Below are 17,081 nucleotides of genomic sequence, written 5' to 3'. Positions count from 1 at the left end.
CTCGTTTTTTTAATCTATGGGCTGTGGATTGTATGTAATTATTATTTCAATCTTTTTGTACGTTTTAATATTGTCGAGACATGTAGGTAAATCGTACTATTAACGAGAATGGTCTTGATTGTTTATTTAAAAACATCGATCACAGACAGTTGGCAGTAACGTCGATGCTTTTGGCAACCCTGCTTTGGGTCAGCTGTGCCGAGGGAGACCAGGCAGCAAGCCAGAGCCAGGCCGTCAGTCATGTCAGCCTCTTGGAGCTTGCTGGATTGCTAGCGGCTTGGGATGGCGAACTCGTTGGCTTGTCTGTAAACAGTATGTGCGATGTGGATGGCTCTCTCTTTTGTGTTGTGAGAACTCTGTACGAGAATCCTGTTCGCAAAGTGGATTTCTTAGTGGCATGGAAGGACTTCGTTTGGCACTGCAGTAAGTCTCTATTTATAATTTATGAGCCTATTTATACTTTATATGGTCGCTTGTTGGTAATTTGGGCTAGAAATCACTCTTTGTCGCCAGCTAATGAATTGTATTAAGGGACACTGTTTGTGTTTTGAGAATGAACGTCTCGTGTTTATAAGTATGAAGCAGAACAAGAATTATATTCTGACTGCCGTGTTTTGTTGCGAGCCAAGCGTCTTTGGAGGAGATCCTCCCTTTCTTTTGTTTAGAGCTTGTTTTAATGAAGTACATTAATTCTGGCCAGCTATTTACCTCTTTACACCGGAATTGTTTTCTTCACTGTGATAACTTAAATTCGTGTGAACCATGAAAAATACCTACACTACTTTTTGTACCCTATGTGTTTGCTGACATTTGGCGTACGGTACACGTGTACATTTTACGATCCATACATATCTTAAATACTTTGTTAACAAATATTACTAATTATTCAGCCTTTCTGCGTAATGATGTTGATATAGCCTAGTTCCTGAATTGTTCTCGGTGAGGATAAATTATTTGTTTGGAGACGTTTGAATGTAAACAATAGGGACTGTTAATGTTTATAATTTGTTTTCCCGTTCCTGGTCTCTATCAGCAGTATTGTTAAAATAAACGTTTCATAACTGTGTATTAGCCCCGTAAAATGATGAATTGCAATTATTTTGCTTGTAGTGACCTCATGGATGCCGATTATCTATGTATTTAGAGCTATGCTTCATTGTGTGCTGTTACAAATCAATATGTACAGTACCGGTATTTATTAAAGATTTCTGTCCTCTGTTAGAGATTCGCACAAAGTTTACCATCAAATTCAGACTACAGTTCAGTGTACTATGTTGGAAAGGATGAAATCCATGTTGTTTCGAAAGCGCCATTGATCATAAAAAATGTATTTACTGTGAAACTGTCTTTAGAAAATCCTTACTCTACTTTAATTTCCTAGAATTTACTTGGCATTCCGTGTCTAATGTGGTCTTATTGGCCGTGTGAGGTGTAAAGAACTTTACTTCCTGCCATCCTTTGTGATAATCTTACACGATAATTGACCATGGGACATTTAACCGTACATTACGGCGGATATAGAAATCGTAATGTTTCATTTATCCGACTTAATTCCTAAATACACTCATATTCCGTTTAGCGTTCACTTCTCCAACTTATAATAATATCGTGTGAAACTTGGAATTCTTTGCCGTAAGAGTATACAGTTGAATTTTGCCGCCAGTCGCCCATCCTGAATGCTGCGTTCCAGCCAACTTTTAGGCTGGCACTTCGCCAGTACAGTACTATGTAAATAAGCTTCTCACATGCAAGCCAAAGTCCGGATTTACACACGAAGTTGATCGTGGATCTCCAGCCAACATAGTGTATATTATCATTCTTCTTCACATCTGTGGGGTCGCGGGTGCGAACTGTATCGCACATGTGGATTTGGCCATGTTTTACGGCCGGGTGCCCTTCCTGACGCCCACCATATATGGAGGGATATAATCAATATTGCGTGATTCTGTGGTGGTTGATAGTGTAGTGTGTTATCTGAATATGAAGAGGAAAGTGTTAGTACGAACACAAACACCCAGTCTCCGGGCCTGAAGAATTAATCAGAGGCGATTAAAATCCCCGACCTAGCCGGAAACCGAACCCGGGACCCTTTGAACCGAAGGCCTCAACGCTGACCATTCAGCCAAGTCGGACGGTGTATATTATCTTTGTTCCGCACTTTTCTTCAGCATCTTCAGGCCCTAAACTGGACGAAATGAAATAAAAAAATATTTTACGTTGTTTCATAGTACATAATGGCCAGAGATTCTCCAGTTTAGCATTAGAAACTATAATCATTTCACAGGGCCGTTGTGATTGATGTTACCCATATTGTGTGTACCCCAGTATTTAGATTTGGATTGTGATCTTTTTTATGTATTGTTGCAAAAAGAAAATGTGTAATGATGCACTCGTCATGTAGTAAGATGTAGGGAAAGAAATAGGTACTTGATGATCACAGAAGCCTTAAAAAAGCATTAAAATGCATATTAATACGAAAGCATCTTGTGTCTATCCGCCAATCTTGATATTATTGAACATTTCACACCAGTATGGTCTCCCTCTGGTGTAGGCTGACCTGGCTGTAGATTTCGTGAACTCAGGGGTTCGGGAATGTGTCCCTATAGTTAGGCTATAATTCACGTAACACAAACAACCACTGGCAAAATAATTAAGAATTGCAGGTGCAAGTTTGTGCACCTGTGGTTTGAAGACGTTTGAGACGCGACCATTAACTTAAATAATGATTGAACTCTAAATTTGTTTTCCATTGATCCAGGATCTACTGTTAGTAGGGTATATTACATCAAATTGTAAGTGAAATGAAAATTCCTCTTGGATAAACGACGTTACATACAGCATTTAAACTATTGGTACATGTGTACAGTGTAGCCTACGTGACAGGGTAGTCGTGTCTGTACCAGGCTGCCGTTGTATTGGCTTTCCATTTGAGGGAAACACAACTGAGTGACGTAAGGTAATGGCTAGTCCACACCGAAATTAATAAACAATGTTAGGGCCGGTATTCGGGAGATAGTGGGTTCGAACCCCACTGTCGGCTACCCTGAAGATGGTTTTCCGTGGTTTCCCATTTCCACAGCAGGCAAATGCTGGGGCTGTACCTTAATTAAGACCACAGCTGCTTCCTTCCCACCCCTAGCCCTTTCCTGTCCCATCATCGCCATAAGGCCTATCTGTGTTGGTGCGACGTAAAGCAACGTGTATAAAAAAAAACAAATGTTAGTGAAAACATTTCTCAGTATAGTTAATAAACTTTTGTTAACAAACTACTTCAACATTGTGTCCACACCAGAAAAGCTGTGTGTGGGGTTAGGATGCATAGGGACAAGAACAAAATAGACGCGAAGTGTGGCAAAGAACAATATTGGAAAGGTGTTTAGAATTAAGTTTAGAGAGAACACATATGTCAGAAGTTTAAATTCATGATGCAGCAGGATTTCAACATTTTCTTGAGATAGTAATTGGCCCTGAAATTGCAAGAAATGATGCAGATTATCGGAAAGCCGCATGCACTGACAGGTTTTTTTAAATAATAGGTATAACTTTAAAATTCCTAGCAACTGGTGACTCGGACATTTCACTTATATATCTGATTTAGAGTATCAAAACAAGCAATTTCAGTTATTTTGCCTGAGGTGTTTGAAGCTTTTTACAACAATCTCAAGTTTAACATTCAATCCAATCATTCTCTCCACTCATTCGATATTGTCAACATGCATCCTAGAAAATCAATCAATCACTACTGATCTGCATTAGGGCAGTCGCCCAGGTGGCAGATTCCCTATCTGTTGTTTTCCTAGCCTTTCCTTAAATGATCGCAAAGAAATTGGAAATTTATTGAACATCTCCCTTGGTAAATTATTCCAATCCGTAACTCCTCTACCTATAAACGAATATTTGCCCCAATTTGTCCTCTTGAATTCCAGTTTTATCTTCATATTGTGAATTTTCCTACTATTAAAGACATCACTCAAATATCTACTGATGTCATTCCACGCCATCACTCCACTGACAGATCGGAACATATCACTTAGTCGAGTAGCTCGTCTCCTTTCTCCGAAGTCTTTCCAACCCAAACTTTGCAACATTTTTATAACGCTACTCTTTTGTCGGAAATCACCCAGAACAAATCGAGCTGCTTTTCTTAGGATATTTTCCAGTTTTTGAATCAAGTAATCCTGGTGAGGGTCCCATAAACTGGAACCATACTCCAGTTGGGGTCTGATCAGAGACTTATATGCTCTCTCCTTTGTATCCTTACTAAAACCCCTAAATACCCTCATGACCATGTGCGGTGATCCGTACCCTTTATTAACAATCATATTTATGTGATCACCCCAATGAAGATCTTTCCTCATATTAACATTAGCGATTGTCCGCGGCTACGCTCGCGTGGATTTCGTAATTTGATCAAAGTAAACGTTCCTCGGCATTGTACTAAGACATTATCTGAAAATTCCTAAAGTGTAAAAACTCGCCCAAAAATGAGTTTCATTTACCCCAGAAATTCTTTGTAAATCATGTTTGTGGTATTACCTTTTGGGGCTAAGACGACCATGCGACATTGAACTGTACACGTGAGAAACAGTCTTCTCTCAAGTCGAAACAATAAATACACGTTTCTTTATCTGTAAAGGAGATTCCAAATACCTATCCCCACATCTGTGAAATCTTCAGTTTTTGAGATATACATAAGTATCCCCATAAAAAGAATTCAACCCCTTGATCAGTCCTTCTCCCACCCTCATTTAAGTGTATTTTCCGAAAACAAAAATACACCTTTCTTTATTTTTAAAGGAGATTAAAAATACCAATTATCACGTCTGTAACATCTTCAGTTTTTAAGATATAAGTATCCTCATAAAAAAATAATTCTACTATTTTTCACTTATTTTCACACCCCCCCCCCCCGTTAGGTGCCTTCTCCGAAAACACAAAGGTACATGTTCCTGTATTTTTAAAGGACTTTCCAAATACCAAGTTTCTTGTCTCTAACATGTTAAGTTTTTGACATATAATGTAGATATACCGGTACTCACTTTAAAAATTCACCTGCTTTTCCAATTCTTTTCAGCCCATTAACTGGATTTTCCGAAAACAATAAAATACATGTTTTATTGTTTTTAAAGGAGATTCCAAATACCAGTTTTCATGTCTGTACGTCTGTAACACCTTCCGTTTTTTAGATTAATGTATACTCATAAAAATAATTCAACTTCTTCTTCTTCACTTCTTTCCACCCCTCTCCCGCCTTAAGTGGATTTTCCAAAAGAAAATAATACGTGTTTCTTTATTTTGAAAGGAAATTCATTATACCAACTTTCACGTCAGTAACAGCATCAGTTTTTAAGATAAAGTATCCTCATAAACACATTTCACCTCCTTATTTACTTATTTTCAACCCCACACCCATTACGTCGATTTTCAGTAAAAAAAAACGCGCATTTCTTTATTTTTAAAGGAGATTCCAAGTACTAATTTTCACGTCTGTAACATCTTCATTTTTTGAGATATAAGTATCCTCATAAACGTAACTAAACTCCTTTTTCACCCCCCCCCCCCCCCGCTTCCTACCCGTTAAGCTGATTCCCCCCTCACCAAAAGTGCGTGTATCTTCACCTTTAATGGAAGTTCCAAATACCAATTTTCACGTCTATAACATCTTTAATTTTTGAGATATAAGTATCCTCATACAAAGAATTCAACTAATTTTTCAATTCATTCACCCCCCTTAAGTGGATTTTCCGAAGACAAAAGAACACGTGTTTCTTTACTTTGAAAGAAGATTCCAAATATAAATCTTCATGCCTCTAACACTTTCAGTTTTTGAGATATAAGTATCCTCCTAAAAAAATCCTTTATCACCTCAGCCCGTTAGGTTGATTTATTTATTTTTCAAGGTGTTTCTTTATTTTTAAAGGAGATTCCAAATACAAATTTTCACGTGTGTAACGTCTTTAATTTTTGAGGTATAAGTATCCTCATACAAAGAATTCAACTAATTTTTCAATTAATTCACCACACTTAAGTGGATTTTTCAAAGACAAAAGATTACGCGTTTCTTTACTTTGATAGAAAATTCCAAATACAAATTTTCATGTCTGTAACTTATTCAGTTTTTGAGATATAATTATACTCATGAAAAGAATTCAACTTCTTTTTCACTTCACCCGCGCCCGTTAAGTTTGTTTCACCCCACCCAGAAAAATGCGTGTTTATTTATTTTTCAAGGAGATTCCAAACACCAGTATTCACGTTTGTAACATCTTTAGATTTTTTGTTATATATTCATGCAAATAACTCAACTAATTTTTCAATAATTTCACCCCTCCGCCGTCCCTCCCGTTAAGGGGTTTTCTGAAAACAAAAGAATACGTGTTTCCTTATTTTTAAAGGTGATTCCAAATACCAATATTCACGTCTGCTACATGTTCAGTTTTTGAGATATGCTGTAGATATGTTCATTTTAAAAATTCACCCCCTTTTTCAGTTCCCCTTAAGTGGATTTTCCCAAAAAAATATTTGTTTCTTTACTTTTACAGGATATTCCAAATACCAGTTTTCAAATCTGTAATATGTCACCTGTCTGAGATAATTTGCAGATATATTCTCTTAAAAATTCACCCCGTTTGTCACTCCTGTTCACCCTCTATTCATCGGATTATCAAAATATACGTGTCTCTTTATTTTCAAAGGAGATTCCAAATACCAATTTTCATGTCTGTAACATCTTCAGTTTTTGAGTATATGTCTCCTTATACAAGGTGTTCAGTCACTTTTCCCCCATTTCCACCCCCCTTAACAGGACTTTTCGAAAACAAAAAAATGCGCGTTTCTTAATTTTTAAGGGAGATCCCAAATACCAATTTCTACGTCTGTAAACGTTTAAGTTTTTGAGATACAGATACCCTCATTTTAAAAATTCACCCCCCTTTTCACCCCCGTAGCATCGAAATATCCAAAAATCCTCCCTTAGTGAGCACCTACACCCTAATATATATGTGTCCCCGAAATTTTATTTCTTTATGTCCAGTATTTTTGGCTCGGCGATGATGAATCAGTCAGTCAGGACACGTTCTTCCTGACTGACTGACTGACTGATTCATCATCGCCGAGCCAAAAACTACTGGGCATAAGGAAATGAAATTTTGTGGATACATTCATATTAAGATGTAGGTGCTCGCTAAGAGAGGATTTTTGGATATTCCGTCCCTAAGGGGGTGAAAAGGGGGTTGAAATTTTAAAATGAGTGTATCTATATCTCAAAACTTTAAAAGTTTACACATGTAAAAATTGGTATTTAGGATCATCTTTAAAAATAAGGAAACGCGTATTTTTTTGTTTTCAGAAAATCCCAATAGGAGGGGTGAAAAACGGTGAAAAAGGGGGTTGAATGCCTTTAATCAGGATACCGGTACTTAAATCTCAGAAACTGAAGATATTACAGACCTGAAAATTGCTATACTTGATCTCTTTTAAAAATAAAGAAACACGTATTTTTTTGTTTTTGGAAAATCCAATTAATGGGAGAGGGGAAAGGGGGATGAATTATTAAAAGAGTGTATCAATATCTCAAAACTTTGAAAGTTTACAGATGTAAACATTGGTATTTAGAATTTACATTATAAATAAAGAAACACGTATATTTTGTTTTCGGAAAATCCCAATAGGAGGGGTGAAAAGGGGTGAAAAATGGGTTGAATGCCTTTAATGACGATACTTATATCTCAGAAACTGAAAGTATTACAGACCTGAAAATTGATGTTTGGGATCTCCTTTAAAAATAAAGAAACACGTATTCTTTTGTTTTTGGAAAATCCATTTAATGGGGGGTGTGAAAAGGGAGTGAATTTTGAAAATGAGTGTATCTATATCTCAAAACTTTTAAAGTTTATAGATGTAAAAATTAGTATTTAGAATCTCCTTTAAAAATAAAGAAACACGTATTTTTTGTTTTCGGAAAATCCCAATAGGAAGGGTGGAAAAGGGTGAAAATGGGTTGAATGCCTTTAATGAGACTACTTATATTTCAGAACCTGAAGATATTACAGACCTAAAAACTGGTATTTGGGATCTACTTTAAAAATAAAGAAACAGGTATTTTTTCGTTTTTGGAAAATTCAAATAATGGGGGGTGAAAAGGGGGGTGAATTTTTAAAATGAGTGTGTCTACATCTTAAAACTTTAAAAGTTTACAGATGTAAAAATTGGTATTTGGAATCTCCTTTAAAAATAAATGAACATGTATTTTTTTGTTTTCGGAAAATCCTAATAGGAGGGGTGGAAAATAGTTTAATGCCTTTAATAAGGATCCTTATTTCTCAGAAACTGAAGGTGTTACAGACCTGAAAATCGGTATTTGGGATCTCCTTTATAAATAAAGAAACATGTACTTTTTTTTTGGAAAATCCAAATAGTGGAGGGTTGAAAGGGGGATGAATTTTTAGAATGAGTGTATCTATATCTCAAAACTTTCAAAGTTTACAGGTGTAAAAATTGGTACTTAGAATCTACTTTCAAAATAAAGAAACAGGTATTCTTTTGTTTTCGGAAAATCCAAATAGGAGGGGTGAAAAGGGGTGAAAAATAGTTTAATGCCTTTAATAAGGATCCTTATTTCTCAGAAACTGAAGGTGTTACAGACCTGAAAATCGGTATTTGGGATCTCCTTTATAAATAAAGAAACAGGTATTTCCTTTTTTAGAAAATCCAAATAGTGGGGGAGGGGTGAAAGGGGGGTGTATTTTAAAAATGAGTGTATCTATATCTCAAAACTACAAAAGTTTGCAGATGTAAAAATTGATATTTAGAATCTCCTTTAAAAATAAAGGAACACGTATTTTTTTTTTTTCTTTTTCGGAAAATCCCAATAGGAGGGATGAAAAGTGTGAATAAGGGGTTGAATGTCTTTAATGAGGATACTTATATCTCAGAAACTGAAGATATTACAGACCAGACAGTTAGTATATGGAATCTCCTTTACAAATACAGAGACATTTATTTTTTTGTTTTTGGAAAATCTAATTAATGGGGGTTAAACAGGAGTAACAAATTGGGGCGAATTTTTAGAAAGACTATATCTACAGTATATCTCAGAAAAGTAAAATGTTGCAGACGTGAAAATTGTTATTTGGAATCTCCTGTTAAAGTAAAGAAACAGGTATTCTCGGAAAATCCAATGAAGGTTGGGTGGGGTGAAAAATTGAACAACTTATTGAATGAATTGTATGACGATACTTACATCTAATAAAAACTAAAGTTGTTACAGACGTGAAAATTGGTATTTAGATCTTCTTTAAAAATAAAACGACGCGTTTTTTTGGGGGGGGGGGCGGAGAATCATTTTTGGGGGCAAGTGTGAAAAGGAGTTGAATTCGTTTCATGAGGACACATATATCAAAAACTGAAGATAATAGGTATTTAGAAGATCCTTTACTATTAAAGAAACAAGTACTTTTTTGCCGGAAAATTCACTTAAGGGGGGCGGGGAGTGTGAAAGTAAGTGATAAAAGTGAATTACTTTTATGGGAATACTTATATCTCAAAACTGAAGGTAACACACGTGAACATTGGTATTTGGAATCTCCTTTAAACATAAAGGAACAAGTTTTCTTTTTTTGTGGGGGGGGGGGGGGGAGGTAAATCAACTTAACCGCGGTGGGGTGAAAACGGAGGTGAGACCAATTGATTTTACTGTTCCTCCGTGGCTCAGGCGGCAGCGCGCTGGCTTCTCACCGCTGGGTTTCGTGGTTCAAATCCCGGTCACTCCATGTGAGATTTGTGCTGGACAAAGCGGAGGCGGGACAGGTTTTTCTCCGGGTACTCCGGTTTTCCCCGTCATCATTCATTCCAGCAACACTCTCCAATATCATTTCATTTCATTTGTCATTCATTTAATCATTGCCCCAGTGGAGTGCGACAGGCTTCGGCAGGGCTTATTCATTCCATTCCTGACCCGGTTGAATGACTGGAAACCGGCTGTGGATTTTCAATGTACTTACTCTGATCATAAACCGATCGTTTTTAATCTCTCCTGGGTTCGTTTTCAAGAGCCATCTTTTCCTTTGGAGAACCTTCTTAGATTACAGTAGATTCTTCTGGCATATAAACAAAAATTTAAACATATTTGAAATAAACGATAGATATATCATTGACCGTGCAATTGTTCACCTCATTAATAAGGTCAATAATGCACGGAAGTATGTTATTCGTATCGCCAGAAGTCCTGCGCACTTGCCTAAGGGCGACAATGGTGCTGGTCATACTGTCATCAATGACAACGGCAGCAGATGTAATTTACCGCCAAGTAGAGGTTCAGTACCGCCAAGGCACCCAAGACGACACCACGCCGGATCTCCTCAAGGATTTGATCCACATTAAAAATGCTTATAGGAAAAGATGGCAAAGATTTAGGGACCCAACTGACCGGGTGGAATACCTGGACATATCCCGGGAAGTATGAAATCGATTGCTGGAGAAAAGATTGAAAAATGGGAGGAACGTTGCCGTAATCTCTCAGAAAACGAGTCAGATCGCGAACTTTGGCGGAATCTCTCAGAAAACGAGTCAGATCGCGAATATCGGTGGGTTATATATAAAACGATAAGCATTCAACTATAAATTTCAGTATAGTACCGTAGCGAAGCACGGGTATCTTGCTAGTTATATATATAGACTAGCAAGATACCCGTGCTTCGCTAAGGTATTATACTGAAATTTATATGTGAATGCTTAACATTTTATATATAATCCGCCAGGATTAGCGATCTGACTCGTTTTCTGAGAAATTACGATAGTTCCTCCCAGTTTTCAATCTTTCCTTCCAGCAATCGATTTAGTACTTCTCGGGCTAGCTCCAAGTATTCCGCCCGGTCAGTTGGCTCCCTAAATCTTTGCTGTCTTTTCCTATAAGCATTTTTAATATGGATCAAATCTTTGAGGAGATCTGGCTGATGTCATCTTCGGTGCCTTGGCGGTATTGAACCCGCGGCCGGACTGCCTTCGTAGTTAATACCCGTCCAGGACCCCTCTTCAGCGCGGTCCGGACGTTTTGATGACGGTCCAGAACATTCTTTTTATTGTTGTTATTATTATTAGGGTGGGTGATATCAGTTGTATTTAGGTTATTATTATTATTATTATTATTATTATTATTATTATTATTATTATTATTATTATTATTATTATTATTATTATTATTGATGTACTGGATCCCGCAAGATGCAAGACCGCTACTTGGCGGTAAATTATATCTGGTGCCATCGTCATTGCTGACAGTGTGACCAGCACCATTGTCGCTCGTAGGCAAGTGCGCGGGATTTCTGGCGATACGAATGATATATTTCCGTGCATTATTGACCTTATTATACAGGTGAATATTTGCACGACCAATATCATTCCTATCGTTTATTTCAAATGTGTGTAAATTTTTATTTATATGCCAGGAGAAACTACTGTATTCTAACTTAAAGTTCTCCGAAGGAAAAGATGGCTCTTGGAAACGAACCCAGGAAAAATTTCAAATGATCGGTTTATGATCAGAATCAAGTAGTACATTACGAACAGTAAAATCAATTAGTCTCAATTCCGTTTTCATCCCATCGCCGGTAAGTTGATTTACTCCCCCCGCCCAGGAAAAAGAAGACGTGTTTCTTTATGTTTAAAGGAGGTTTCAAATACCAATGATCACATCTGTTACCTGCAGTTTTGAGGTATAAGTATCCCCATAAAAAGACTATCTTTTTTCACTTCCTTTCACACTAACCCCTCCCCACCAAGTGAATATGATTTCCCCCCAAAAACGCGTTTTTAAAGGAGATCCAAATACCAATTTTCACGTCTGCAATATCTTTCGTTTTTGAGATAATAGTATCTTCATAAAAAAAATCAACTAATTTTTCAATCCCCCCTTTAAGTGGATAACCGAAAAACTACGTATTTCTTTATTTTTAATGGAGATTCCAAATACCAAATTTCGCGTCTGTAACATGTTCAGTTGTGGAGATATAAGTATCCTAATTAATAGAATTCATCCCATTTTCAGTCACTTTTATCTCCCCCCCCCTCCCTAGTGGTTTTACCGGAAACAAAAAATACATGTTTCTTTATTTTTAATAGAGATAAATATCATTTGTCACTTATGCAACATGTTAAGTTTTTGAGATATACTGTAGACATGCTCATTTTAAAATTTCACCCCATTTTTAGTTCCCCTAAAGTGGAGTATCGGAAAACAAATCACCTATGTTTGTTTACTTTTACAGGAGATTCCAAATAGCAATTTTTACGACTGTAACATTTTACGTTTCTGAGATATACTGTAGATATTGTCTTTCTAAAAATTCACCCCAATTTGTCACTTCTGTTTAACCCCCATTAATTGGATTTTCGAAAAACTCAAATACGTTTTTCTTTACTTTTAAAGGAGATTCCAAGTACCAATTTTCAGGTCTGTAATAACTTCTCTTTCTGAAATATACTGTAAGTATCCTCATTAAAGGCATTCTACTCCCTTTTCACCCTTTTTCACCCCTCCTATTGGGATTTTCCGAAAGCAAAAAAAAAAAAAAAAAATACGTGTTCCTTTATTTTGAATCTAAATACCAATTTTTACATCTGTAAACTTTTAAAGTTTTGAGATATAGATACACCCATTTTTACAATTCACCCCTCTTTTAACCCCCTTAGCGATGGGGTATCCAAGAATCCCCCCTTAGTGAGCACCTACATAGTAATATAAATGTATCCTCAAAATTTCATTTCTTTATGTCCAGTAGTTTTGACTCGCCGATGATGAATCGGACAGTCAGTCAAAAAATTCACCCCAGTTTGTCACTCCTGTTTAACCCCCATTAATTGGATTTTACAAAAAACAAAAAATACGCGTTTCTTTATTTTTAAAGGAGATTCCGAATACCAATTTTCAGGTCTGTAATATCTTCAGTTTCTGAGAAAAAGTATCCTCATTAATGGCATTCAACCCATCTTTCACCCTTTTTCAGCCCTCCTATTGGGATTTTCCGGAAACAAAAAGAATACGTGTTTCTTTATCCTTATAGGAGATTCTAAATACCAATTTTTACATGTGTTAACTTTTAAACTTTTGAGATATAGATACACCCATTTTAGAAATTCGCCCCCCCCCCTTTTTCACCCCCTTAGCGACGGAATATCCAAAAATCCTCCCTTAGCGAGCACCTACATTATAATATAAATGTATCCTCAAAATTTAATTTCTTTATGTCCAGTAGTTTTGGCTCGGCGATGATGAATCAGTCAGTCAGGACATGCTCTTTTAGATATCAGTGATATGTGTAAAGAAGTGGAATCAGAGATAAGGACCTTTCACCCCATCAACGCAGTAATTAAAACCGAGAGGATTTTTTCTATTTGTGAAACTACAACCTGACTTTTAACGCCGTTTATCATCTTACCTCTGCCTACTGTCCATCTCACAGCATTATCGAGGTCATTTTGCAGTTTCTCACAATCTTGTAACTTATTTAATACTCTGTAGAGAATAACATCATCTGCAAACAGTCTTATCTCTGATTCCACTTCTTTACACATATCATTGATATATATAAGAAAATATAAAGGCCCAATAATACTGCCTTGAGGAATTCCCCTCTTAATTATTACAGGGTCAGATAAAGCTTCGCCTTCTCTAATTCTCTGAGTTCTATTTTTTGAAACATAGCCACCCATTCAGTCAGACTTTTTTCTGGTCCAATAGCATTTGGATTTGGTAAAGGCACGAATAAAGAAAAATCTTCATTTAAACTAGTTAGGTTGGTATTATATTGATGACTAGCATGATACCCGTGCTTCGCTACGGTATTATACTGAAATTTATAATTAAATGCTTAACGTTTTATATATAATCCTCCGAAATTCGCGATCTGACTCGTTTTCTGAGAGATTACGGCAAAGTTCCTCACATGTTTCAATCTTTCTTTCCAGCAATCGATTTCGTACTTCGCGAGGTAGGTCCAGGTATTCCACGCGGTCAGTTCGGTCCCTAAATCTTTGCCATCTTTTCCTATAAGCATTTTTAGTATGGATCAAATCCTGAAGGAGATCCGGCGTGGTGTCGTCTTGGGTGCCTTGGCGGTACTGAACCCGCGGCTCGACTGTATTCGTAGTCATTACCAGGCCAGGACCCGTTTCCAGCGCGGTCCGCACAATTTGACGACGGTCCAGAACATTATTATTATTATTATTATTATTATTATTATTATTATTAGATGTTCTGGACCCCACAGCAAGATGCAAGACCGCTACTTGGCGGTAAATTACATCTGCTGCCATTGTCATTGCTAACAATGTGACCAGCACCATTGTTGCGCGTAGGCAAGTGTGCAGAATTTCTGGCGATACGAATGACATACCTCCGTGTATTATTGACCTTATTATAGAGGTGAACAATTTGACGGCCAATCTCATTCCTATCGTTTATTTCAAATGTGTTTAAATTTTTATTTATATGCCAGGAGAATCTACTCTAATCTAAGAACGTTCTCCGAAGGAAAATATGGCTGTTGAAAAAGAACCCAGGAAAGATTAAAAATGATCGGTTTATGATCAGAATAAGTACATCGCAAGTCTACAGCCTGTTTCCTATCATTCGACAGGATCAGGGATGGAATGAATAAAGCCCCATCTAGCGGCTACAATAGGAATTGTGCCGGCTGCCGAAGCTCCCCTCTGGGGCAATGATCGATGAGTGACAAATGAAATGAAATATTGGACAGTGTTGCTGGAATGACTGATGACAGGAAAAGCCGGAGTATCCGGAGAAAAACCTGTCCCGCCTCCATTTTGTCCAGCACGAATGTCACATTGAGTGACCGGGATTTGAAACACGGAACCCAGCTGTGAGAGGCCGGCGCGCTGCCGACTGAGCAACGGAGGCTCCTTATAAGTACATTACGAACAGTAAAATCAATTGGTCTCACCTCCTTTTACACCCCACCGCCGTTAAGTTTATTTACCCCCACCCTCCAAAAAATTAAAAGAAGGCGTGTTTCTTTATGTTTAAAGGAGATTCCAAATACCAATGTTCACGTTTATTACCTTCAGTTTTGAGATATAAGTATCCCCTTAAAAATAATTCACGTTTTTAACTTCCTTCCACCCCCCCTCCCTCACAAAGTGATATTAAAGCAAAAAATACTTGTTCCTTTAATAGTAAAGGATCTTCTAAATACCAATTATCACCACTCTAACCTCTTCAGTTTTTGATTTATGTGTCCTCATGAAAGGAATTCAACTCCTTTTCACTCCCGCCCCCCCCCCCCCACCCACCAAGATTGTTTCCCCACAAAACGCGCTTTTCTTTGTTTTTAAAGGAGATCAAAATACCAATTTTCACGTCTGTAACAACTTTAGTTTTTATTAGATGTATGTATTCTCATACAATTAAGTCAATTAATTTTTTCTATCCTTTAACACTCCAAATCCCCTTCATTGGATTTTCCGAGAATACGTGTTTGTTTACTTTTAAAGCAGATTCCAAAAATAAAATTTCACGTGTGTAACATCTTCATTTTTGAGATATCAGTAGCCTAATTAAAAGAATTCAACACCATTTTCAGTCACTTTTACCCCCCACCCCCCACTACCCAAGTTGTATTTCCGAAAACTAAAAATACACTTTTCTTTATTTTTAATTGGATAAAAAATGACCATTTTTCACTTCTGTACATGTTAAGTTTTTTGAGATATACTGTAGAAATTGTCATTTTAAAATTTCACCCCATTTTAGTTCCCCTTAAGTGGAGTTTCCAAAGACAAATCACCTATGTTTCTTTACACTTACAGGAGATTCCAAATACCCACTATTTACGTCTGTAACATTTTACGCTTCTCAGATATTCTGTAGATATAGTCTTTCAAAAAATTCACCCCAATTTGCCACTCCTGTTTAACCGCCATTAATTGAATTTTCCAAAAGCAAAAATATACGTGTTTCTATATTTTTAAAGGAGATCCCATTTACAAATTTTCAGTTCTGTAATATCTTCAGTTTCTGGGATATATGTATCCTCATTAAAGGCATTCAACCCATTATTCACCCTTTTACACCCCTCCTGTTGGGATTTAGAGAAAACAAAGAAATACGTGTTCCTTTATTTTTAAGGGAGATTCTAAACACCTATTTTTACATCTGTAAACGTTTAAAGTTTTAAGATGTAGACACACTCATTTTAAAAATTCACCCCCCTTTTCACCCCCCATTATTTGGATTTTCCAAAAACGAAAAAATACCTGTTTCTTTATTTTTAAAGTAGATCCCAAATACCAATTTTCAGGTCTGTAATATCTTCAGGTTCTGAAATATAAGTAGCCTCATTAAAGGCATTCAACCTATTTTTCACCCTTTTTCACCCTTCCTATTAGGATTTTCCGAAAACAAAAAAGTACGTGTTTATTTTTAAAGGAGATTTCTAAATACCAAATTTTACATCTATAAACTTTAAAAGTTTTGAGATATAGATACACTCATTTTAAAAATTTCATCCCCTTTTTCACCCCCCATTATTTGGATTTTCCCAAAGCGAAAAAATACCTGTTTCTTTATTTTTAAAGTAGATCCCAAATACCAATTTTCAGGTCTGTAATATATTCAGTTTCTAAGATATAAGTATTCTCTTTAAAGGCATTCAACCCATTTTTCACCCCTTTTCACCCCTCCTATTGGGATTTTCCGAAAACAAAAAAATACGTGTTCCTTTATTTTTAATGAAGATTCTAAATACCAATTTTTACATCTCTAAACTTTAAAACGTTTGAGATATAGATGCACTCATTTTAAAAATTCACCCCCTTTTCACCCTCGCTTTAATTGGATTTTCCAAAAACAAAAAAATATGTGTTTCTTTATTTTTGAAAGCGATCAAAAGTACCAATTTTGAGGTCTGTAATATCTTCAGTTTCTGAGATATATGTATTCTCTTTAAAGGCATTCAACACATTTTTCACCCCTTTTCACCCCTCCTATTGGGATTTTCCGAAAACAAAAAAATACGTGTTCCTTTATTTTTAATGAAGATTCTAAATACTAATTTTTACATCTCTAA

The 17,081-nt window shown here is 36.5% G+C and overlaps 1 protein-coding gene across 1 annotated transcript in view; it reads left to right on the top strand.

The window, feature by feature from the left end:
- Positions 1-215: 215 nt before the first annotated feature.
- The window catches only part of LOC136863129 (tripartite motif-containing protein 3), a 443,103-nt gene continuing 426,237 nt past the window's right edge, over positions 216-17,081 (top strand). The window contains exon 1 of the mRNA XM_067139471.2: positions 216-423. Within this exon, the coding sequence (XP_066995572.2) occupies positions 398-423 (26 nt within the window). The 5' untranslated portion in view covers positions 216-397. The remainder of the gene's footprint in view (positions 424-17,081) is intronic.

The sequence above is a fragment of the Anabrus simplex genome, chromosome 2, assembly GCF_040414725.1.
Source record: "Anabrus simplex isolate iqAnaSimp1 chromosome 2, ASM4041472v1, whole genome shotgun sequence".
NCBI lineage: Eukaryota > Metazoa > Arthropoda > Insecta > Orthoptera > Tettigoniidae > Anabrus > Anabrus simplex.
The sequence above is the reverse complement of the archived record's forward strand: the minus strand, read 5'-3'. Positions and strand labels throughout refer to the sequence as shown.